The sequence below is a fragment of the Saccostrea echinata genome, unplaced genomic scaffold, assembly GCF_033153115.1.
Source record: "Saccostrea echinata isolate AGI-Se365-2 ecotype Australia unplaced genomic scaffold, CSIRO_AGI_Sech_v1 ptg000062l, whole genome shotgun sequence".
Classification (NCBI taxonomy): Eukaryota; Metazoa; Mollusca; class Bivalvia; order Ostreida; family Ostreidae; genus Saccostrea; species Saccostrea echinata.
In genome coordinates this window covers 6,746,100-6,773,135 of record NW_026889811.1, presented here as the reverse complement: position 1 = coordinate 6,773,135, position 27,036 = coordinate 6,746,100, and the positions used below count along the sequence as shown (strand labels likewise).

Here is a 27,036-nt window from a genome sequence, read left to right as displayed (position 1 = left end):
GAGGTACTCTTCGGGCGGTGGATTACTCATGTTAGGACTGCTGATGTATCGTAAAATCGTCCATAGTACAATTTTGTGCGTGGGCAACGCCGAGCAGTTGTCTATTGCAAGCACATTTATATTTTTGTTTTAGGGCATCTTTTCTGTTGCGTTTGCATGCAGCGACACCTGTTCATGATGGACAAAAAATTGCCCAAAATTTCACTAAATCTTCAGATGTTAAAATTTTAAAGAATAATCACATTTCTACTCTTGACAGTGAGTATATTGTTTTACAAAAGAGATCCTTTTTTTCAAAAAAGAGATCAGAAAATCAGCTCAAAGGCAGATGTACACATCTGTTCTGTTTTCTTTGATATGGTACAGTATGCCTTACATCAGAATGTATATTAAGTATTTTATGTATAAAACAGGTTATGCCCTGCTTTGAATCAAGGTTTCGGGCCATTCACATGTCGAGAAAAAGATTGCAACCTTTTGACGAACTTCATACTGCACATGATTGTCGGGAAAAAAGTAAAACACGAAAGCGAACTAAATCGAAAAACAAGATGAAACAAGAAATATTGATCACTATCATATGCATTTTAGACTCTACCCCTACCATCTCCACCCTCCCTCAATTTTTTTCATTAAAACACCCCAAAGGGATAAGATTTTCAATAGAGAAATATTTATCACTGCCATAGATTCATTTTGGGGATGGAGAGGGCACTACAATACCAATGCTTTGTCAAAATTATATCTGCTTGGGAAGAGGTGGGTGGTGAGGGGGGTAAGTAAGAAGCTCTTTTTTTACTGCACTATCTGAGGATGCTGCATACTAATCCTTGCCATTTAAATTCCAACACCAAACTATGATCCTTATTGTTGCCCCTCGCCATCCCCGGGAGTCATAATTTGAACAAACTTTCTTCTACTCGACTTCTGGAAGCTTATTTTTTAAGTTTTATAATTGCTGGCCCCGTGGTTCTTTAAGAAGAGTTTTGAATGACACACCTTATATTTTTTTTTCTTGATTATCTCTCCATGGCGTGTGGTGCTAATATGGCCCTTTAATGGACAAAATTGAATCCCCTTTACTCAGAATCATAGTTTTGTGGCAAGTTGTGTAATGTGAAACGGGGAATGTAGAAAGAATATGTTTCAGTCAAGATTCTCTTTTAAAAAAATCCTCATTTTGTTGCTCGCATCCTACACTCAATTTTGAATGTATCCTTACGTAACGTCTTTTCCTCCGAGTTTCACATGATTTTAATTCTCAGATCATTGTCTCGTAAAACTACGCCCTTGTTTTGTTTGAAGCTAGCGATAAAATAAATCTTTAGCTTAAATGTTCAACACGATGTTCTCATAAATACCCCAAAATCATACAGACGAACTCTATTTACGAAGCATGGAATGTTCAGCAGCCAGGTGCTGGGTAATTATTTGATCTATATCAAAGATTTCTACTTTCTTTTCACTGTTTTTACATAGGAATCCACTCGAAATTATCAAAAATAACTGCCAATAAAAGCTAATAAATTTGCAGCAATATTGAAGATATCAAAGTATAAATATTTTTAGTTCCTGAGTTTGACTTTGATAGAATTGCGTTTCAAAGCCTGATCTTTTTACACGGAACAAAAAAGACTAATGATGAAGTTCGTGTTTAAAGTGATGTTGATTTTGTTGGGGGTAGTTTTTAAGCTATCATCAAGATTGACTTTTTTTGTTCGTTTGATTCGTGTTTAATGGAAATTAACCAAATATTCAGGTCAGGCTAATATTCAAAGGGGCATTGAGATCATTGCGGTTAAAATATCAGATGAAGAGAATATATTTTAGGATTTAATTTTAAATCTTATCGCCTTTAAATCCTATGAATAAAAGTAAAATTTCTGAATAATCCATCCACGACTTCTCATTCGCACAAATATGGAAAAAAAAAACATGGGCGAACAAATCCTTGGGTTCAAGTGTATAAATATGAATAAGTAAAAATTTTATTATTGAAAGGCATGAAATTATAACACACAAAAACTTTTCAGTGTAAAATTTCTCTCGGCAAATATTATTCTTTGTTAAAAAAAAAAAACAAGAGATAAAAATCCTGAGTATCTTTTTTTTTTTCTGAGGCTGACACGTTAACCACTACACCATGCAACTCATAACAAGACGTGGCATTGTAATCTCGTTTATGATACATGACCTTTGAATAACTGGACTTCACAAATATTTCCACGGCAATTACATGAAAATGTTCGTAGATACTCTTGGAGAAGAAAAACTCCTTTGAAACAAAGTCGTTTAGATTTCTTTTTAATATCAGAGTCCCTTTTGTCAGGTTTAGAAAAATGTACTATAGAATCTAGCTACAGATCAGACCACTCCATGATATCATTGTCTATAGCCTTTAACGACTTTAAGAAAGGAAGGGGTCTATGGAAGTTTAACAACTCTTTACTTCATGATGAAAAATATCTGGAATGCATCAAAAAAGTTATCTTAGAGGTTAAAAAACAATATGCAATTCCAGTATACAATTTTGATAACATAAATAATATTTTAGATTCAGACATTTTCTTCACTATTGATGATCAATTATTCCTTGAAACCCTGCTCTTTAAAATAAGGGGTAAAACTATTTCCTATGCAATTTATATCAAAAAGAAGAATGAAAATAAGGAGAAAGAATTAATAGAAAATATTAGAATATTGGAAGAAAATGTTAGCGAAAATAATATTGATGAATTGTGTAGTAAAAAGCAAGAATTAGAGAACATTCGAAAACATAAGTTACAGGGTACATATATCAGAAGTAGAGCAAAATGGGTTGAGGAAGGTGAAAAACCATCACATTATTTTTGTACACTAGAATCCAGAAACTTTACTAGTAAGATCATACCAAGATTGGAGGATAATAATGGAAATGTTATTTATGACCAATCAGAAATTTTGAGGGGAACAAAATCATTTTATGAACAGTTATATACAAAAAGTACAGTAAATACAAATATTGATTTATTCAGCAAGTTAAGCAATAAAGAAATACCTAAGCTTTCATGCAAAGAGTCAGAATCTATAGAGGGCGAAATTACTATGGAGGAGGCCTCTTCTACGCTTTACAAAATGAAATCAAATAAATCCCCTGGATCGGATGGGTTTTCTGCTGAATTTTTCAAGATGTTTTGGAAATATATTGTTTTTTTTTTTTTGTAGTTAGATCTATTAATTACGGATATAAGAATAACAGTCTGTCTATTACACAAAGACATGGTGTCATTACTTTGTTACCAAAAGGTGACAAGCCAAGACAATACTTAAAGAATTGGCGACCTATTACTTTGTTAAATACCGTCTATAAAATTGCATCTGGGTCTATTGCTAACAGAGTAAAATGTTATTTAGATAAAATAATTAATCAAGATCAAACAGGCTTCATTTCCAATAGATATATAGGAGAAAACACAAGGCTAATTTACGACATAATGCATTACACTGAGGAAGAAAATATACCTGGACTATTACTACTTATTGACTTTGAAAAAGCCTTTGATACTTTATCATGGAGCTTTATACAAGGTGCACTTAACTTTTTTAACTTTGGTCCTTCAATTAAGAAATGGGTATCGCTCTTTAATACCGACATTACATCTGCAATAAACCAAGGTGGTAATCTCTCTGATAGAATTAACATTCAGAGGGGTTGCAGACAGGGCGATCCTTTGTCACCATATATATTTATTATATGTGCTGAAATTTTAGCAATCCAAATTAGATTAAATAAAAATATTAAAGGTATTACTGTAAACAATATTGAAAAAAAGATTTCTCAGTTAGCTGATGATACATCAATCATTCTTGATGGTAGTAAAGAGTCCCTCACACAAACATTGGAAACATTAAAGGAATTTTCAGAAATGTCTGGATTACATATTAACTATGCCAAAACTCACATACATGTAGTGTGGATAGGTTCTAAAAAGTTTAGTGATGAAATTTTATTGCCAAATTACAAACTTAACTGGGGAACTACCAGATTTACTCTTCTAGGAATACATTTTGATGTAGAATTGGATAAGATACAACAATTAAATTATGAACCAAAATTAGTACACATTAAATCAATACTTAAACAATGGGAGAAAAGGTATTTAACTCCCATAGGGAAAATTACAGTCATTAAAACATTAGTTTTACCTTTATTAAATCATATTTTAATGTCAATCCCAAATCCTTCTGAACTGTATTGTAAGGAATTGGAAAAAATCTTTTTCTCATTTATATGGAATAACTCAACGCATAGAGTAAAAAAAGAAGTAATTGTAAAAAAAATATGAAGATGGAGGTTTGAAAATGTTAAATCTGATGTCTTTTATAGCTTCCATGAAATTATTTTGGATAAAGCAGCTCATCTTTACAAATAGGGGGATTGAACACCTCATTCCAAAATTCAATTTGAACAAATTTTTAAGTTGTGGAATTGAATACACTACAACCTTCTTAAAAACATTGAAGAATAAATTTTGGACAGATGTTTTTAAGTCATGGATAATGTTACAAAACCTTGAAAAAAAGTTTGATGTTGCTGGTGACTCACCATTATTTTACAATCCGCATTTACACATCGGTGGAAAACCATTTTATAATAAACAAATGTTTGACAGTAACATTAGACAACTTAATGATATCATAAATGAGGATGGTTCACTCTTTACTTATGAGTGTTTCTGTAACACCTATCCAAATATAAAGATTAATTTTTTAGAATACAATAGTATTATTCATGCTATAAAGGCTTGGATGAAAAATTCTGGTAAGGAAAAAACAATAAAAAAGCTCACTAACCCATTAATTATGTCAAATATCTACACAGTAATGAAATGTAAAAAATCTAAATGCTATTATGAAATCCTTAATCAAAATTCTTCTGTTGCAGCAGGTAAAACACATTGGAGTGAGCTTCTAGAAGTTGAAATTAAGGAATGGAAAAAAATTCACACAATACCCTTCAGAGTAACAAAAGACTGTAAACTCCAATGGTTCCAATATAGGATTATAAACAAAATTTTAGCAACAAATTCATTCTTATTCAAAATTAAGAAAAATGACTGTAAGTTCTGCAGTTTTTGCCAAACCGAGGAGGAAACAATAGAACACCTTTTGTGGGAATGCAATAGTACACAAACTTTTCTAGAAGAATTTGTTCATTTACTTGAAGATAAGACTGGTCTAAAGATTAGAGTTACTAAGAAATCTTTTATTTTAGGGTTTATTGATGAAAACACTGATGTTCAAAATGCTATTCTTCTTTGGCTTAAATATTATATTTATACTGCAAGATGCACCCAGAAACCTATTAATGTACATACTGCAATATCACAAATGAAGTTTCATTATGAAACACAAAAATTTATTTCTTATAAGAATGGTGGAAAGGAAAAGTTTGATACCCAGTGGAACAGGTGGAACCTTCTATTCTCTTAACTCTCTCTCTCTTTCTCTCTTTCTCTCTCTCTCATAAAATAAAAACGCACTTCTGCTTCTGAAACTTGATGTATATGTATAATGTTATGTATGTTGTGTGAATAAAAAAAAAAAAAATTCCACGGAAAGATTAAGCCTTAGAAAGCAATTTCATTTGGTAGGGAGGAGGGAGGGGCGCTAAACATTTTCAGATTGGGTGGGGCACTATCAATCAAAAATACACTGACAAGGAAAAAATCATTATACGTATAATTAGTGAGGGGGCACATCAGTAAAGTAGCTTTGCTTTCTATAGTATACGATATGTCGGCAAAATTACCCCCCCCCCCTGGGTTCCTATGGTCATGAAGATACGAATTTTGTGTCATAAAAATGTATTTTTAAGGCATCATGGGTATTGTTAACCGAAAAGAAGTTATTTTTACTCATACTTTTGAAGATATACTATAAAAAAAATAGAGCAAAGACCCACTCATATGGAAAAATTGTGTTATAGTACGAAAAAATGCCTTTTTTGTGTGTGTATGCCATTTCATAGAGGAATGAATTCAATACTTGTGAGAGTGTGGCAAATTGTGGAGAATTTACTTAAGGTATACATTGACGGTAACTGAAATATAACAGATTTTTTTTGGCAATTATTTAGATTCAATTTATCTTATTTGTCGAACCATGGGCATGTTTCTCGGTTTATTCGCCCCTCTTCTTTACTGGACGACCACGCCTTTGTATCTTATGAAACCGATTACTACTCAAATCCTTTTCTATAATGTTCTGTTCATGTACAAGCATTATTTTTATTCGGGGCATGAGATACGCAGATTTCAGAATCACCATAACATCGGTCAAGAAAGATAATATAAAATGAAAAGGCGAAGATAAAGAACAAATCTGTGAACAGGGCATAAAACACAGACCAGCGGAAATTCCAGAGGTGGAATCAGTTGCCTAGCTAGGATGAGTAAGCATCCCTGTCGACTGGTCAAACCCAGTCCTATATATTTTAGAAATTTACTGTAAGGCCAAATAATTGGTATGAAATATGTCAGTCAAAATACGACCCAATGATAGATTATATTTGCTTGATATTTGGTCATTATAACGACTATAGAATTTACAAAATGATGCCCTTAAACGAGGTCATTGAAATCCTTTTAACATCAACTTAACTGTCAGTAGCCTGCCTCAGTTTAAAAATTGATCATACTCAGAGTATGTTATTGAGTATCGAATAAGTTGGGAGATCTAAGCACCAAATCCAGCTAGTGATAGCGGAAAATTATAACATAAATAAGGAAAGTTGATGATGAAAAAACAGAAGTCATCTAGTTTGTCATACAGTTTAGTTGCTGGTTGGCCGATATCGGTGTCTTGTCAGTAAAACATCCAAATATGAAACAGATGTGGCGGATTCTGGGGTGTCTTTAATTTCGAATTCACTGGGATATCGAGTCGACATAGGAAGTAACTATTGTTATCGTATATTGTTATAACTATTGTTATAAAACATCGGAGATATAATTGAATATCAAGTAAGCTATTTAGCAAAGTGTATTTTATTATCAAAAATTTTAAAAATAGATGCAAAGATACAGACCATAATTGTCACCTAAAAATGAAATAAGACACAATTTTATTTCTTTTCAAAATATCCATTTCATTCAACTTATACTAGTCCCCCCCCCCCCCCATTTTTTCGTATTTCTTTACTATGACTTTATCAATATCACATTCATTAAAAAATAAGGGGAATGGAGTGTTGGAGCAATTTTAAGTTCTTACACTAGGACAAAAATGCTCAAGGTTCGTTCTAATACGTGCCAAAATTAAAGCGTTAAATTGCGCCGCGACATATACAAAATTTCTGCTTAAATAGTTGACCAAATTCTAGAAACCGATCCTGTATGAAACAAAGCATGCTTACAATTGAAAAGATACATCAACACTGCATTAAACAATATACATTACCTGCATCGCATAATTTATTTTACTTATATTACGTAACGCCCTGCTGCCACATGCATAGGTGTAAATCTGTCAAACAATTTACCCTCTTGTTATAAGAATGCACGGCAGACAAATTACAGATGATTTGGAAGGATGAAAATTCATGTATCATGTTGTAAATTTTGAATTTACTTGGTGGAGGTAAATGCAAAATTTACAAAATAAAGTTTGCATTTACCTTCACCTAGTAAATTCAAAATCTACAACCTGATATAAAGGTAAGTAGTGGAGAACACATTTTTCTGCATTTTGGTCTCAGCAAAAATTAAGGTCTCCTCTGACAAAACCTATATATTTATCACAAAATATCCCTATATCATATATACTGTCATATCTATTTTGAAAATCAATGCAAGACCATGAGTCTAATTTCATCATGTAACAAACTCGTTTGAATATTAATTAAAACAATTCAAGATGCTATGATACAAACCCACTTTCTTCGGATTTTGAGTATTATGAACTACATGTATTCTCTGTAATGACTTGAAATTTTATATAAGAGCTGTGACACGCATAATCTCAGAAATTCTCCAAACTCTCTATAATGAAAGTCTTTGATACTGTAATCTCAAATCAGGCAAAAATTGGTTGCTAATGTGTCATGGATACCATGGCAACATGAGATAAAGTTTGAAAAATGGCATTTTTCAACATGTTCAGAGTCCCATAGTTAACATTTTCAGCAGTGCAAACAAGAGTGGCAATGACTATTTCCAAAAGTTGAAGTCCTGATGTTTTAAATGCATGATAAACATATTTGGAAAATCAACTATTATATACGTTACTATGGAAACAAAGTGTTCAAGAGTAAAAATTTTATTCATTCATTTTTTTTTAAAGTCATACTCTCAAAAGTAAAAGTAATGATAGGTTGAAATGCAACCAAATAATAGACAAAGATCTTTGTAACACATACCAAGCACGAAATTTAATATTCCGTATTGGATGGCAATGGTTGCCATGGTTTTAACATCGCAAAGGAATTTAAAATTTACGCTCTGTATGTTTTAATCTGATCCTTCCTTTTTGAAAAGCACATTTCTGTATATAGCTGATGTTTTTAAAGGCATTGGTGCTGTACTAATTTTCACATTTCAAAAAATTCAAGTTGAATTCTTTAAATAGAGCGTTGCTATAGAAATAAACAGAAAAAATATGCATAAAAAGCTGAAAAATATTTTGTTTCCTTGGATACGTACCCTTGCATGTAGATTTCCAAAACTTTTATGATTGAAATTTATGGACAACTAACCCGACTTTCAATTTTGACTATGGTACCAAACAATCTCTAACTGAAAGCTATCACATGGGGTTTAATATTGCTATAAACTTATAAAGTGAACAAAATCATTTTCCCTTCTTGGTAACCATAGCAACAGTGTTATTTTACTAATATATGATATTCCACTTTTGTTCTATCAGATAAGTACTACTCAAGGTGAGTCAAATAATATGTTTCTTGATTAAATGGCAACTTAATTTCTAAGGCAACGAAAAATATCACTTTAAACCACCTGGTTCGTTGTTTCCATGGTTACAATGCAAAATAACAATTAATCCCATTTTTTATATTATCTGCGTTACAAGGCCCTAACGATGTACATTTGCCAGTCTTAAATTTCCATGTTTTTCCTTATATAGGATAGTAGTATTGACCAAAACTTGAGTTGTTGACCGAGTTTGATTATGTTACACCTATCATAAGTGAATATTGAGCATTTCTCAGCATTTAAATTGTATTCAAAATGTACCCATGGTTACCACTTACTTAGAGATATATATTCTAAATAGTTTCTTGATAGCATAAGTGGTAATAAGGTGTCATGTTTCTGTGAGAATGGTTTGTTTGTTCTTCCTAGTCTTTATTAAGGCTCAATAAAGATTCAAAGTAAAATTTTATTTGGTAGATGTTTCTGGGGTCAAATTGTAATAAATGGCAAAGTTTCATCAAAATCGGTGACCAAACGTGGCAAAGAAGTTTAAGAGGTTAGGGAGAATAGCTCTTAAATATGACCTTAAATAATAAGATACATGTATATAATATTATAAGTAACGTGGGATAACACCCTCATCGCCTCACGTCACTATAAGCAGAATCGAGCGCTATGTCAAAAGAGTTGTCTTTTTTCTTCTTTATTTAATTAGCGATCGCTCCGTGATCGGAATGTCGTGTGTTCGAATCACTGCCGCGACTGACTTAAGACGATAAAAAATAGGTAGCAACTGTTCCTTCGCCAAGCGCTCGGCACTTTGAAGTGAAAGTTGCGGGTCCTTCGGATGAACCTTAAAAACCGAGGCCCCGTGTCTGTCACGGTAGGCGTTGGCACGATAAAGAACCCTCACTGCTCAATGGCCCTGAGTGCCGAGTAAAGGTCTAAATTTGAATCCCTTCACCGGTATAAGGTGACGTCTCTCTATGAGTGAAAAATTCTCGAAGGGACGTAAAACAACAATCAATCAATCTATTTAATAAACCAATGCTTATGCAAGGATGCCAAGAACCACTTTGGGAATTTTGTTCGATTGATATATATATAATCCCCCCCTCCCCTACCACCACACAAACACAAAATGGGAAAAAGGTACTATCTTTAAGATCAATTGCAAATAATTGGATTTATCATTTCTATTTTTAGATGGGTTCAAACAATGAGTTGAAAAAAGTCCGTGGGACAATTTGCATCTGGTTTTGGAATCCGTTTAATGAACGCATGCAGTCGTAGACATGACACACGGTGCAGAAACATCCACTTAAAGGTTCTAAATTATGAAACAAGGCAGGGTCATATTGCACCAAAAATCATCGAGATAAAAGAAAACCATTGTCTTTCAGAAACGTGTTTTGTAAGCACAAAAAACAAACCTGAAAGTTCCATTATCAATTCCAGCGTTGCCATTCAGACGATGAAGGGCAAATCCCCATCCCGTGGAGGCGAATTAGTTCAGAAAGGTCATTCATCTCTAGTTTTGTTGGACTATGATTTGCGCTCACTGAAGTTGTGATCCAAGCTGGCATAATTTCAGTATACGGGTTTACCAACAGAAAAGGGAAATTTGTTGCGTTTTGGGGAACATTATTTTTTTCGCCAGAAAGAATTCCATTTGCCTCAAATTTTGGAACAATGTTTTCTATTTACAAAAAATTGATTTTTTTTAATTAAAGGGTCTTACAAAAATATACTTTAGACATCCAAAAGTAAAGGGTACAATTTTCACTGGACGTATATTGGTATGCTCCTTGTTATATGTGCTATTAGCATGCTACCATTGCTTGTGTTAGAGTTTCGTAACCTTTGCAAACAAATGAAATCAAATATTTAATGCATGGAATATTCTAGCTGTTCTTAAGATGGGTATGTAGAATCTCGCAGAGAAAAGTAAAGAGAGTTATTCTGAGTCGCTGACATTCAATGGAGGTTACATTATATAAAATTTATATGATGATTTCATTAAATATTATGCCAAATAATTATGATATAAAAATGTCAATATCATGCGTTAATAAATTTTATATCCAACTTCTTGTCATACTGGGAGGTGCTTATATGTAGAGTGAATGCATTTAAACGAGAAACGTAAAATACCTCTCTAAAAACGAGTGTAGATTCTGGTGGCGGAGTAATTTTGCCAACGAGATACAGCGGGAGTTAAAAGCTCCAGTGATTGGCGAACCGCGGGGAATGCGCTGCAAGAGCGATTTTCACCGAATCAAACGTCAGATTATGTATCTTAAAGTTAACATAATATTCACATAGAGATAAAGAGCATTTTCAGATTAATACAACAGAAAATAGAAAATAATCGCAATCTTCTGGAAGACATGGACAAAAATTGAAATCGATGACGTGTTTATTGTCTGGACAGAACCACTGAAAAAAAGCGTTCCATGTGGAATATATCTCCAGGCATTAAAACAATCATATGTCGGAAAACTCTGAAGAAAGATTCTGCGTAACTCTAGAAGTTGACATACCTGATCAACGTGACCGAAATGAAATTGAAAGTGACGCGGGAAATCTGGCCTTATTACACCTAGGAGACAGAGAGTCCGCGATACAAAATAATCCCCAAGTGACCAACGATGACCAGGAAGAAAATCAGGCTACATTTTACCTTGAGGATGAATTAGGTGACTCTGAAAATAAAAATGATGAGGAGTGTGAGGGTCTGTTCATATCAGAAGATGGATCAACAGAATACCCTGAGGATGGTCAGGAAACAAATGTTAACGACGAATCCCCTTCATATGACGACAATCTGGAAATTCCGCAGTTTCAGGTCGTGTATTCAGATGAAGAAAAGTTTTCTGATGATGAATTACCCGATTCTCTCGCTCCGTTTCAAGACAGAGGACGACGCGAGTCCAAATGGAGCGCGACAATTTTGTTTGTCGCGTCAGAGGTTCAATTGATTATAGATCTCGCCGAGTTTTGTCCTCCTGAGGGATATCTTACAGAGCCATCAAAGGTTAGCATATTTTTACTATACATGTAAATTTGAGCATTTATGTGTATTTAAAAAAGTTTTCGTTTTGGGCTTTTTTTTTTTTGCTATAACCACTCCGTGTTTGATTTGTCCTTCTATATAGTTGATTTCTGATCTGTTGTTTTTGTAACAACTGAAACCTTACTAATTGTGCGAGATACTCACTCTCCAACAAATCCACGGGTCTTCTCACTATGACATCGCATTTTAATCTCTTTATAGGCGATAAACATTCAATATGCAAATTTTTACGAGTTGAAAAAAAATATATGAATGGATTTCCCGTAAAGTTTGAAATGAAATTTTTACGCGATTTCACATTTGGTGTTTTATCTGATGGTTTAGTTATCAAATGCGATTTTGCAATATCCGAAATATTTTATTAAAAATTCATATAGCTTTAATCCTAAAAGAAAGAAAGGGGAAAAACAGGTCAAATATCGAATTTTCCTCTGTTAACCAACTACTAAATTTTTTCTTAAAAGAATTTAAATTAAAATGTTTCAGTATTTGTATTGGATCTTTATTTCTAGAAAAATTTCAATCTTGATTGAATTTAAAAATATTGAAAATAAGAAGGGTATGGCTTTTAGAAGTCGGAGCATTGATCAGAAAAGAAAGTGTGTGTAGATTTTAATGGCTTCAAATCCATTCATTCACAATAAGACTGCATCCATTTGCCAAAATGCTACATCGCCTACAGATTATACACTTGCCCATACCACAGTAAGATTTAAGGAGTAAGAAATTATACCTTCCAAAAAGTTTACTTTATGAACACAACCCTTTTAATACGTCGTAAAATATAACCAATTCACCGATAAATGATGCCGATGAAGTTTAAAAATAAGACCTATTTACTTCAAAATTTCTAGAATCTACAGTTTACAGCGGAAAGCAAATTAAGGCTTCACTTTTAATGTTATATTCTTGATGAGTTATTGGTTTTCATGCCATTGTAAGAGAATACAGGATTAAGTCTTCTTTTATTTAACTGTAGAGCGATAATCACACCCGTATTCGATATCAAATCGAAAAATTTCATATTTTTCCACATTGATTTATTATTAACGTAGCTGTTTTAAGGACAGACCATACGTTCCTCAATAATATATAATTTTTTTCTAAGATTTTGTCATTGAAGTATTGCTACTTTAACAAGTTTACTCACAAAAAATTGAGGTACCTTACCAGGTATTTGTGCAAGATACGAGAGGATGTCGTTTCCTATATAATCCTTTTGGGAAAAACTTAATATGCTAATATCACACTTTTTAGTGCTTCGATTATTTTAAGACAAGAAGAAACTCGCTAAGAAATCAGAAGGTAATTAAAATTTTGAATATTTTTCATACATTACGAAGATTTGCAAAACAAATATTTGAGGAACGTATCGTCTGACCTTAAATGTATATTTTGGAAAAGGGTTGGGGGAGCGGGCTGCAGGGGAGGTGTGAGAGAAGTACTCCTCCTCAGAGCCAGAAAATTATTTTTAGAAGGATACCATTTTGATGGGTCCTGGTGCGTTCTTGACGTCATTTTCGCATTTTAGATAGACAAATTTTAGCAGCATTGCTTTAAACAAATGAATTTATTGTATTGATATTTTCGAGTGTTCGTCAAAAAAAGGGGATACGATCGCACCCTGTTGCGACAGTCTTAAGTTAAATACCATTGTTACTTAATAGACGTGTATCTAACTTAAACATTGTATGGTATTAGCAATACGGTACCGGGGTTTGTCTATGTGTTTGCAAGCTTCATTTCCTTCAAATGTTTCTGATGAGGTTGTCCAACAGTTATATACCTTAGTACGATTTTTTGTTCAATTCTAGTCAAATCAGTGACCCAATTTTTAGCCATGAACATTCAAGAAATAAATTCAAGCAAAATCTGTACCATTTTGTAATTTGTTTTAATTTTTAACATTTATTTTGGTATATGAAAAACAAGATATACTGGATTCTCTCAAGACATATACAGAGGATACATCCCAAAGTGTTTAGTAACATACATCTCTGAATTTGTCATCTATCAATTCGGAATAAAATATAATATAGTGCATACAAACTTCGCCATACTTATATGTTTCAACACATAAATTCTTTTGAAGTTTCTACGTGTCGTTAATTTATTTTTGATTTAAATCGGACAACAGATGAAACATTTAGAAAATTCACAATTTACATAATGAACAAAAGGGATCATACTTTACAGCATTTTTCTTATTTTATGAAGTAAAACAGGAAAATTTACGAAGTAAAAAGAAAGAACCAACCGAACAACCGCACAAAGAAAGAAAACACACATAAACACACACGCATACAAACACACAGAAAAATAAAAATTCGAATACCGGTATCAAATAAAGTCTATCTCCAGAGTTATCAGAGAATGGATGGCCGTTTTGCTTTATTCCGTTTGGAAAATATTTGCATTGAGTAAGGCTAATGCTAGTTAGTCCTACGCGTGCTTTTTGCTGTATACTTGGTTTACTTTTCATCTGCAACCGGAAATGACGGCGCTCAACATAATGGCGGTATTCTGACGGGGAAAAGATGCATTTATCCATTGCATTGTACATCCAAGGTTCTTCTGAATTACATAATATTGATAAATGCGTCTTCGATTCTGTGTACAATCAGGGAACGTCTGGAAGTCGTATTCTGTAAACAGACCTGCAGAAACAGCGCTCTCAATAATGAGAAATGTATTCTTCTGGAAATTTTTAGGTCTATATCAAGAATTTGGATAAAATAATATCACAATATAACACGAATATCTCCTTTATCTATTTGTTATCAGACAATATAAATTGATGCACCTGCAATCCCTTTCACAATGAATCACGTTTTCAATCGTGTATATAGATTTCGTTGAATAAACAATTTTTGAATAAATTGAAGTGTTCTTTTAATTTATGTGACTGGTCATCAATAGCACATTAATGATTTTACTACTCGTACAGCTAAATGCTTTGTCATGGGTTCTTCTGAAATATATTGCATACCGTACAATGTCATACCTGTAGACAGAAAGACCAAATGAGTGGAAACGTACATTTTTTTCCAACATTGACGAAGATACAGTGTCAAGACAATGTAAAAACCTTAATTTTATTTAGTCTTTAACCACCACCCCCATTCCATGCCAGCATAGCTTATATATACTCTTTATTTCTTTACCAATCCATGATCCTAGCATTTGTTAAGAATTGGCAGGGAATAACATTGTTTTCGAAATTATAGGTCTGTCATGTTCTAAAGGATGACTGCACTTAAGGACATGCGAAATTTTCGACAAAATAAACTTTCAAAACAAGCATTTTTCTTTTCATTGCAAGAATGGTCAATATCCAATCTACTACTTTATGTAATTACGTTTAATAAAAGTGTGTATTTACGAAGTTCGAATCTGTTTTCAAAGGCAGGGGCCATCACAATTTTTTTTGAATCTCCGTTCGATAATGAGGACGCCCACTTTTTTACTGACTTTATACATAGTCAGCGCATGTTTGTCTATTGTTCTACGTTCAACAGTAGTTGTATATTTGCATGAATAATAATGTGTCAAAAGGAGATTAATAGACAAACATGCGCTCATGGTTAAAAAGAGAAAAAAACTGCTTCTTCTTACATTCGCTCTCTGTGTTGTAACCACGGGTTGTGACATGTTGAATATTATAATTCACCACGTGATTTCTTACCTCAGGTAACTTTGTGAATACTAAACTCTGTCACGTGACTTGTAAGGTAGCATGTTTTGTGCTAACTGGGACTTGTTTTCGAACACGTTAAGTCATCTGGCATTGAAATAAAATCTGCTTTAATTACATGGACGTGTTCATATTGTTAATTTCGTTTTGAAACCTTTGTCAGTAGTGTATTTGTGCCATATAGAATGGAGAGGGAGATGGGAAAGAGTGATCACGTTCCTTATTTCCAACATGTCATTGTTATTTATCTAGTCTAATTTTAGACCCATTCTTACAATGTTAGCTCCACCTCTCATGCATATTTTATGTTCAATCAAGGGCAGGTAAGTGTAAATTCTCTATATTTGGAAAGCACTAAGGACAAAAAACATTGAATCATTTTATTGTATCACAGTCTAAAATCATTTTAAGATTTAAATTTGGTTCCAAATTGACAATATTCTTTCATAAACATACAAAAGTGAGATAAGGTTTAGATATAAAAGCAACAGAGGCAACCGAAAAAGACCCAAAAACCGACGTTAAGTGCAGTCATCCTTTGAATTTACCGGGTGGGAGTTCTAAATTTTGTATTTACTCCCACCCGGTAAATTCAAAATTAAGAACATGACAGGTCCATGGCAATGGTTATTATTAATAAAGGTTATGGGTAGGCGATACCCGGTATTTCTTTCCAGTTAACAATTGCATGCATAATGTATGCACGAGAGTAAAAATTGACAAGCATAATCACTTGAAAAATCAAAACCTATATTTGAATTTAATAAGAACAATATATGGTAAGAGAATTAATTGTAATACGAATTTAAGTAAGACGCTTTTTATAAAAAAAATTTTAACAAGTCCTTTGTAGTAAAAAAAAATATGATGAGACTTAGCATTCGTGATAACTTTGCTTCCATAAATAAATTTTATCATTAAAAAGACATCATGTTGAACATTAATGATACAAGATCCACTTATGATACAAATTATGTCACAGATGGATAGCATTTTTATCAACTTATGATAAAAATTTTTGGCCAATATATCATTTATGAATGCAAGTTCATATTAATCAAACCTCGTTATCTCGAACCCGATGGGACGGAGAAAAAAAAATAGAGAGATATCCGATGATTCCATATATCGAGGTTAAAATACATAAAGAAAAAGATGGTAAGGATTTTTAACTGGCATACTCATGGTATTCGAGATGTCGAAGTTCGAGATAATGAAGTTCAACTGTATATCAGTAGTGGCGACTACAGTTTTTTGTGTTATATACAATTCCAAAAAGATATTTTATCACACGCATGTGATCAGATGCATGAATGTGCATAAATTCAGGCTTTTCACTTATAAAGACTCATATATTTACATACCCTAAATATTTTTTTCTATTTCTTAGGAAAACCAAATCAACTCCATTAATTCAAAACTAGTTAGAGTCGCCCGCAGTGGTTAGAGCGTCCGCTCTAGAGTCGCGGAGTAAGGAGTTGATCCTTACGTCGCGGGTTCGAATCCCACTGTGGGACGTGGAGACCGGTCCTTCGGATAAGACCGTATAAACCGAGGTCCCATGTCGCAGTAGGTGCTTGCACGAAAAAGATCCCTCACTGCTCAATAGCCCTGAGTGCAGTGTATAGGTCAAAATTTGTAGCTCTCCACTGGCAAGTGGTGGCGTCTCCATATGAGTGAAAAATTCTCGAGAGTGACGTTAAACAATAAACAAACAAACAAAACTAGTTAGAACCAGTTTTTCAAAGCCATATAATAAGAAAGATTTTGGGCTTTTCCAGCACTGAAACATACCACGACGCACGGATTTATAATTTACAGTATTTTACTTACTATAACCTTCTTTATATGATTAAATATAAACAAAGAAAATAATCTCTTTCTTTTCTTTGTTAACGCTGGATTTTCGGTTGCAACCGTTGCAGAAAAAAAAGAATACAAATTTTATACATCCATTGAATATTTACTCTTATATTTCTAATGAAAACCACTTCCCTTAGTCAATCTATTAACTTTAAACTAGTTAGAACCGGTTTTTCAAAAGCCATCTGTATGAAATATTTCTTTAAAAGGGCTCTTCCATCAATGAAATATATCTTGACGTACAGATCTATGATACAATATTTTACGCACTTAAACCTACTTTATACATTTATTTATACAGACAAATATAAACTAAAATGTAAGCGGGTTATGTATTTATCTGCAATAGTTACAACCATTAATTCACACATTAAAAAAGAAACCATTTTATTTATACAGACAAATATAAACTAAAATGTAAGCGGGTTATGTATTTATCTGCAATAGTTACAACCATTAATTCACACATTAAAAAAAGAAACCATTTTATTGTTTGCATGTTTATAGCATATTAAAATCGAATAGCATCTTATTTTGAAGTTTGAGTGAATTTTATTTGCCAGAAGATGATAATATCAGATAAACGATACAATATTTATAGAACGTCTTTCAAACAGTGGAGGGGGAAAACGGTTAAAGAATCTGATGTGACAAGCTGGAATAACTAAATGCATCCAAAACCCTTCCCTGTGAAAATGATAATATAGAGGGGAGAATGAACACGAAACTCAAGAAGCTAGCTTTATTTTGACAAGTAATTACAAGAAACAACACTTTGTTTACCTATTTCAACACCTGCCATCAATCAATTGCTTTAATGCGGAATGTAATTTTCAGATCCCGAGCTGTGAAATGTATACATGTGAGTTTCTATTTCCTTTCACCCTCCCACAAGAAGGTAACATTATCTAAGTAATATAAGCAGACAATCGATTCAAGAATGTAAATTAAGCAGAATTTAATGGGTCTGCCAGTCGCCATTAATGAAAGATGCCATCTCAACTGTCAATTTTTAATGTGAATGTTCGGTTTTTAAGGTTGGAATTTAACTTTCTGTATACACCAACTTGGTTAATGCTTATTGATAAGATATATAATAAAATATAAGTACTTAATGGAGATGCAAATAGCACGTACTCGTGTATAATAGGAATATTCTTAAGATATGTTGCATAATATAGCTCATAACAAATTGAATTTCAAGGCAAGAAATAAGTATGATTCTATATAGAGAACAAATGAACGTGCACCAAGTATCCTCGATATGATTCTTGAAAAAAGGGCAATAGGTTTTTTTTTCAATTTGTAAATCGTGAATAGAATTTCGTTTCGAATAAACGCAGGTCTGAGAGAAAAAAAGATGATCTTCTATACAACTTAACTTTATCTATATTTGTAACTAAAATGTAAGTAAAAAAAATACATGTACTTTCACGTAGTCTCAACACCTATTTGTGTCTGTGGTCTGAAAGCTTTAAGCGCGGAGTTGAACAGAACCAATTCCAGAGGGAAAACGTTTTTCATGAACAGATTTAACCCCAATCTTTATAATTCTTATTTTTGTTTTAAATTATTTTTATTTTTTAAAAATAAAGTTTATAAATACAGAAACAATTTGAAAAATGCATTTATTTCATGTTTCTTATTATAATATATGTCTATAGATTAAGAAACAGATGGGCTACAGAGCAAAAGAAGGGCGTTTTATTTAAACTTTTTCGCTTCTTGTAGTATTAATCAACTTCATGTTTGACCAGGTCAAGTGGGATATGTTTTATATGCCTGCTGCTTTTAGTCGTATCATGTACACAATTCTTCAAGGTCAAAGATAATTATTGCTAGCGCTCTCGAGCGCTAGCAACTACGTTAGTCTATATTTCTGGAATACGCATGCTCGACTTCACGGTCGGGCATTCTGGGAAAACTACTGTAGATAGACTGTGCGATAACAATTTCGTTTTGCCATACAAATATAGATATGATCAGAATTTACACTAGCCTTTCCTGTCTGATATGTGCGATATACATTTCTTACGTTAGAGACAGGCAATACCAGTCTAGATCCGGATTCTGATTTTTTTTAATTTATTGTCTAACCTACACGTAAAAGTACAAGAAAAACTTAGGTCATATAATGCATAAGATTCTAGACATCTAGCTTTTCTCACAGTTGCACCACCTTCCTGGATATTTCGGCAAACTCGGAAAAAAATATTTTCAGAGTATGTCGGAAAGACATGTCAGTTTAGTTTTTATCATCTGAAAATACATATGATCTGAAGTTTCGTGTTTTGTTGTCTATCCTGCACGTAAATGAACAAAAAGTAACAGTTACTCGGGTCTTATAAAACGAAGACTGCTATTTCTAAAATTGTCATGAGTACCTAGCTTTTCTAATCTACCTTCATTGATTTTTCCGGCAAGTTCGGAAAACCGCCGCAACCTCGGATATGTTTACCGAGCTTGCCGGAAAGTTCCGAGAAGATGCGATTACTAAAAAAAAAAAACAGTACCACACTGGAATATTATAAACTAGGTGCTCATTGGTTCTACTGACCTTTTTTTCACCTCCAAATTGAAATTACAGTAGAATACAGAATGCTTAAAGCACAGTTAGGAGTTATGCCATTGCCGACGTGAAGCCCACTCTTAGATTCACCATTCTGAATTATGACCCCCCCCCCCCCAGTGCTCCAATGTGCCTTCTTATTAATAATTAATCGATTCAGCAAATTTAACAAATGGTTCAGATATCTTCTGTATTTTATTATGCTACAGCGCTAGCTCACCAATCTTTTTAAAAAGATAAGCTTGTTGCTAGCGCTCTCGAGCGCTAGCAACTACGTTAGTCTATATTTCTGGAATACGCATGCTCGACTTTACGGTCGGGCATTCTGGGAAAACTACTGAAGATAGACTGTACGATGATAATTTCGTTTTATCATAAAAAATTGATATGATCCGAATTCTGAATTTCTTAATTTATTGTCTAACCTATGATTAAAAGTACAAGAAAATTTGGGTCATATAATGCCAAGATTGTAGAGATCAACTGGTAAAACCTAGCTTTCCTTAAAGCTAACCATGTATACTACCTTCCTATATAAATCCGGCAAGCTCAGAGAAAAAAAAACAGGAAATCTTTCAGAGTTTGTCGGAAAGACACGAGAAGCGATTGATACAATGCAGTAGCACTGATATAATTATAATTCTTTAATTTTTCATTTTTCCTTTTTTGACGGAAAAGCCCGAGTAATTATGATCCGATTGTTATTGCTAGCGCTTTCGAGCGCTAGCAACTACGTTAGTCTTTTTTACTGGAATACGTATGCTCGACTTCATGGTAGGCCATTATGGGAATACTACTGTAGATAAACTGCACCATTTCAATTTCGTTTTTTAATCTGAAAATACATATGATCTGAAGTTTCGCGTTTTGTTGTCTAATCTTAAATAAATGTACAAAGGGTAACAGTAAATGCCAAAACTGTACAGATCAGTTATAGTTTCTAAAATTATAATATTTAAAAAAAACTAGCTATTTTTAACTATCTTCGGATATGTTTTCCGAGCTTGCCGGAAAGGCCGAAAGGATGCGATTGCTACAAAACAGTATCACACTGGAATATTTTTAAACTAGGTGTTCATTGGTTCTACTTATCTCTTATTTTTCACTTTAAAATTGAAATTACAGTAAACTACAGAATGCTTAAAGCACAGTTAATGATTTCTGCCATTACCAATGTGAAAACCCACTCAAAACAAAGCTTTGAAGTTCATTATTGTAATGTTTTTTGACTCTGGGTATCCCGAATTTATCCAACAATAGCCTTTTCTATAAATAGTCTGATGAATATTTTGTATTAAACACTGAATAGCTGAAACCTTCACCATTCTGAATTAAGACACATCCCCCCAACACTACCTCCAGTGTACCACTGTGTCTTCCTATTAATAATTAGGGACGACCATTTGATTCTGAAGGGGGGGGGGGGGCTGGCAGATTTTGGAAATAAATAATCTGTCCTCAAAAAAGTTGAAAATAAATAACTGTCTTTCCACGACCGGCAAGAAAATAAATAATCTGTCATTGACTATTGCTACTTAACCCCCCCCCCCCATTCCCTCTTTGAACTTTTTTTTGTTTTTTGTTTGTTTTTTTTTTCAAACTTTTTCAGTGAAGAAGAAAATGAATAATCTGTCCTTGACCATCTTGAAAATAAATAATTTGTCCTTGACTGGCATGGAAATAAGTACTCGAAAGATTTTTCTAGACCCCCACCCAACTCCCCTCCTCAGAATCAAATGGTAGTCCCCTTAATCAATTCAGCAAATTAATCCAATAATTCAGATATCTAATTCTGTGGTTTATGATAGCTACAGCGCTAGCTCACCTATCTTTTTAAAAGATTAAGCTTGTATTGTTAATATAATTATCTTTGACCTGACAGGAGCAAAATGGTATCTTCAATACATGAATGTTGAGATAATTTAACCGAGAGAAAAATTAACGGAACGATAGCGTGGATTGTAAATACGTAATATACCGCTAGATATAGTGTATTTTATTTTAAAGAATGTAAAGAAGGAAAAAATGTAGTGAACCAAAAAAAGGAGTGTCGTCCAATTTCCTAAGAGCAAATGACTCTAAAAATACGAGAGAGAGAGAGAGAGAGAGAGAGAGTAAACAATTATTTAAAAATGACTTGCATAATAGATAATAAGTTTATTGTGTTTCATTTCATGGGCTATAACCTAAAATAACTATAGATATCATTTTTTAAAAAACGTATTTAACGTGGGAACGAAATTATCACTAGTATAATTTGAACAATTACTCCAGGAACAAGGTTTTCGCAAAGTAAAGAAACTAGGGAAAATGCTGAAATAGTAATATTTAGAAGTCTATTGCTTCTCCGCGACCTTTTGATTTAAAGAACTTAGACCTGGGAATTTAGACCACCTCGCTTCTTCCAAAAATTTCGATTAGCAATAATTGCTCATCAAAAAAGCTTTGGCGGCTACGAAAAACATGCGAAGAGAAAACATGCCCTGATAAACGATAAGTATTTCGGGATCTGTTTTACAAGGATGTAAAATATGATCAATAAAATTGCTTGAAATGTCTGATTTGTTCTCGATCTTCTCCAAGAGGAGCTGTAAGGAACGTATAAACCAACATTCGATATTGTTGAAGCGAGAAAATTTACGCTACGGGAACACTGATTTCAACAAATGAAGAATGCCAACGATCTTGAAGACTTGCTGATTAATTTGGAATGAATTGAATAAAATAAAAGACGGAGACAAGAGAAATTGTTAATTGTTTATGTTACCATAGAGAAGGTTTGCTTTAATTGTTTTGAGGGATAAAGCATGAAACGAAAGAAAAAATCGCCTAACGAGGCCGCTGTGTTTATTTTACTTTCCGAGGTCAACGACAGCCTATGTTATCGAAAATAAACATTATAAATGCCATTTAAGATACGCTATATATCTAAGAATATATACGCACTGTATCCAAATCTTTTAAAGTAATTTTCACTCTTTTTAAAATATTATTGTTTCTATTATTTAAATAAAAACAATTAACAATCTGAAAGTTTTGAAAAAGCAATACGTAGGGTGCCCATATTTCTCGGGCGTTTATATACAATGTAATGCATAAATATTCACAAAGACATGCATGTACATAGCAGCTATGAATTCTTCCTGAAAATATATACAATGTCCTACTTCTTAGACAGTTATCATAATAAGGATAATATTTTGTATTTCCACATTTTGGTGAATTTTTGTCTTTTTTTTTAAAATTATTTGTTTTGGAAAACACGATGAATTTTTCTATCTTTCCCATGTTTCTCATAGTGATGCGAAAATATGTAGAGGACAGGATATGATAAGTCACCTCTTTGGTCCCCGCTTTGGGAATGTAATATATGTAGTTCATTATGAAAAAAACTGTTGTAGTCCATAAAAAGTCCATAAAGAGTATAAATTTTAAGAGACGGGATACACAGAGGTCACAAAAAGGTCCTAAAATTTGTCATTTCCCGAATTTTCTCATTTTTATATTCAAATTTTCATAAATTCAATAGCACAATTTCAGAATATACAGAGCACAATCTTGCCTATCTATCAAATTTATAAACTGGTATTTCATGCACAAGTGTGAGAAACACATATTTGTATGAAAATCTTAGGCAAACTTGTGCTCTATGTTTTCCAGGGAATAAAATAATTCAAATTTTAGGAAAGTCCATCATAATGGAGGAAATTCGGTAAAATGTTCTACTTTGTCACCCTCTTGTGATCGCCGTGTACACTTTATATCAAAATCAATGCTGACTATAAAACAAGCATCAGTTAAAGTTTCTTTTCTTACTGCAAACTAAAGTAAAAGGTTTTCTTTTCTCACTGCAAACTATCACCATTTTAACCGTCTTTTGATTTTCATATCAAATAAGGGGCCAAACTCGACCTTTACCATACCTTGTCCTTTAGCAGAAAAAAAATGTTAGCCCTAGAGTGTGTGCATTTTTGAAGCAAAAATACACCCTAAAATTCGAAATACATTTCAACGAAATTTGATCAATCCGTCACTTATGATAAATTATAATTTTAAGATGTTCATAATGCCACTACAACAAAGCCGTATATCCAAATCGCTTTTACGTTTAATATAAAAAAGTGAAAAATAGAGCTCAAATATTGTTGACTTTTTAAAGGACCATAAATAAAAAAAGGTCAGTGTTTCCAAAACATGAATTCAGGTATACTGCAGGGTTAATGTGCTATGTAGACCATCAAAAATGCACAAATATGTTGTCATTCTTTTGTGAATGATTTTGTTCTTCATGGACACGTTCTACATATATATACGTATATATATGCATATATTTTAATTAATTTCATTGCTAACTTATGAAATTAAAGCCATTAAAGTATTATTTAATTTTAAAATTTTATTTGTCGAAATACATATACATGTACGCAACTATACACGTACATGTATTCTGAAATTTAAATGATAACAAAGTTCTGAAATTGGAGATATAAGTACGTGTATATCTATTTCGAAAAAAATCAATTTTTAGAAACTGAGTAACAGAAATTTGTATTAATTGGGAAAATTTTGCAAAGTCGAAAAAAGTAAACAAGTTTCACATTTTTCATTTTTTTTTCATTGGGAATTGGGGCTTGTAACATGAAATTCGACTCAAGGTAAATAATTTTGTGTCTCAAAAAGAACAGCATAATTTCATCAATACCGTACAGTATTCTCAGCATTCAGGCTAAAAATAACATGAAAAATCTCGTTAACCTAAAATTTATTTATTCCTCCGTGCTTCTGTAACTTCTAGAGAAAAAAGGCAGAAGTGGAAAAGTTGACAATCTTAGAACTTAAATCTAACATTCTTTCCTAAAAATATTCAAAATGGCCCATTACTCAATCAAAACATTAGAAAAAACTTGATAACTAATATCAAAAGCTGTCAAAAGTTCCAAACCATGCAAAATTCCCTCACTGTAGTGTAATACTGATGGAAAAGCATAATCTTGTTTGAGATTTAGACAGAATTGGATTTAATTTCATTCAAGTTTAAAAATGAAAAAAAAAACCACAATGACAAGCTGATAAGTTTGAAAGCTCTAAGATAGACGAAAAATAAACCCATTCTTCATACGTACCTACGAAATTCATGTTGTGTGATTTAGTAAGAGTTAAAACCCATTATACAATAAATAATACAAGAAAATTAACAAAAAGTTTGACGGAACTTTATCACCAGGAAGAAAAAAAGATTACTTTTTGTGGAAAGAAACCCGAAGTACAAAGTAAAATATCCGAGAATACGATATATACGTCGCTGTATTTTTAACCATATCCATGATACATGTAAAAACACAGCTGTGATGCATGGAATTATTGTAGCATTTCAAGTGTTGTAGATTTTTATACTATTTTTTTGTGCCCCCTTTCATTTATTTGCTGAAATAACATTGCATATTGTTAGACGCTTATGGAGAATATCTGCAGTACAATTTTAAAAAAAATGAAGCGATAAACAAATCACTTAGACTTTGGCCACCTATTATGACAATTTGTTAACTTTCAACAAAATAAGTTCTAATTGCAAAAAAAAAAAAACCCCATAAGAAAAAGAAATTTACACTGCCACGAGCCGCTTCCCTCCATTTGTCGGTAACAACTCCGATAATTATGACTTTTTTCTTGTTCATTTGTGTGTGTGTGTTTACCTCTTCGATCTTTGAAACTACAAAGCAAATGCCCTAGCGTTAACAGATACAGAAGTTATTCTTGTAAAACAGACATGACTTGGACCAAAATTAAAACCCCATGTGCCAGGAAGACAAATATTTAACACAAAAAGTAAACGAATTCTATGGTATTGTTCGAAAATACTCATCAACATCAAAATAAACCTATATTCATTTTCATAACTAGTCTATTAAAGTAATTGACCATAAAAACAACGCAAATCAAATGTCAAGTTAAGAATTATATATTTTTTAAAACTTTATTTTAAGTTGTTTATTTACTTTTTTTTTATTTACTTTTTCAAGTCATTTGTGTTTTTTGACAAACAGCGTTCGCGTCATTGACGGTTGTTGGCCGCACGCTAACGTATCGCAAGATCTCGCGCGAGGAAACAGTGTCGTTAATAACCGAATGTGTTGACATGTCAAACGCTAGATTCCGTACAAACGAGCATTTATCACAACACCCCAGAAAACAAATCTGCTTCTTAACTATTGGTGTCATATAGGTCGACCGTTCTCCATTAACCCCTGTGACAATAAAAACATACCAGACTATAATAAAAAAGGCTTACAATAATATTTCAGAATAAAGGCCAAGCAGAGCCTGACTGCAACTCAAACAACATGGATAATGGTGAAACACTCCCAAGTCCTTCAGACGAGGCAACATTTGATGATGTTGGACCTTTAATAAAAATGGACAATTTGCAAAATGGACGGGACCATAATAATGAAGATTCTAAAGAGAAAATGCTCCCTGAAAATAATAATATAAAGAACAAAAATAAGTTGGAGCACTTTGTAGCACCGCCCAAGGAAAACTGGGGCGGCAGTGGAGACTATCTATTGGCGGCGATTGGATACTCCGTGGATTTATCTAATGTATGGAGGTTTCCCTACTTAGCGTACAAAAATGGCGGCGGTGAGTGTGTTGCTGTTTAATGATACACTGTAGATCATATTTATTTTTATATTAACGTGATAGGAATAAAAATTAAATAAATCCAAATGTTTACTACTGTATATCGAAACATTTAGTGGAAAATATGATCTTCTTTTAAGAAGAAAATCGCAAAGTAATCGAAGAAGCTTAGAACATTTGAATTTTGTTGAAGATGAGATCCTTCATAATGGTAACAAAATATATAAAACACAGGCTTCAATTTCTAAAGGCAAAGCAACAATAATTGGAATCATCTCTAATG

The 27,036-nt window shown here is 32.9% G+C and overlaps 1 protein-coding gene across 1 annotated transcript in view; it reads left to right on the top strand.

Moving 5' to 3' along the window:
* Window positions 1–11,361: 11,361 nt before the first annotated feature.
* Window positions 11,362–27,036, top strand: part of LOC133175501 (uncharacterized) — a 52,913-nt gene continuing 37,238 nt past the window's right edge. The window contains exons 1-2 of the mRNA XM_061310616.1: window positions 11,362–11,949; window positions 26,417–26,753. Of these exons, the coding sequence (XP_061166600.1) occupies window positions 11,404–11,949; window positions 26,417–26,753 (883 nt within the window). The 5' untranslated portion in view covers window positions 11,362–11,403. The remainder of the gene's footprint in view (window positions 11,950–26,416; window positions 26,754–27,036) is intronic.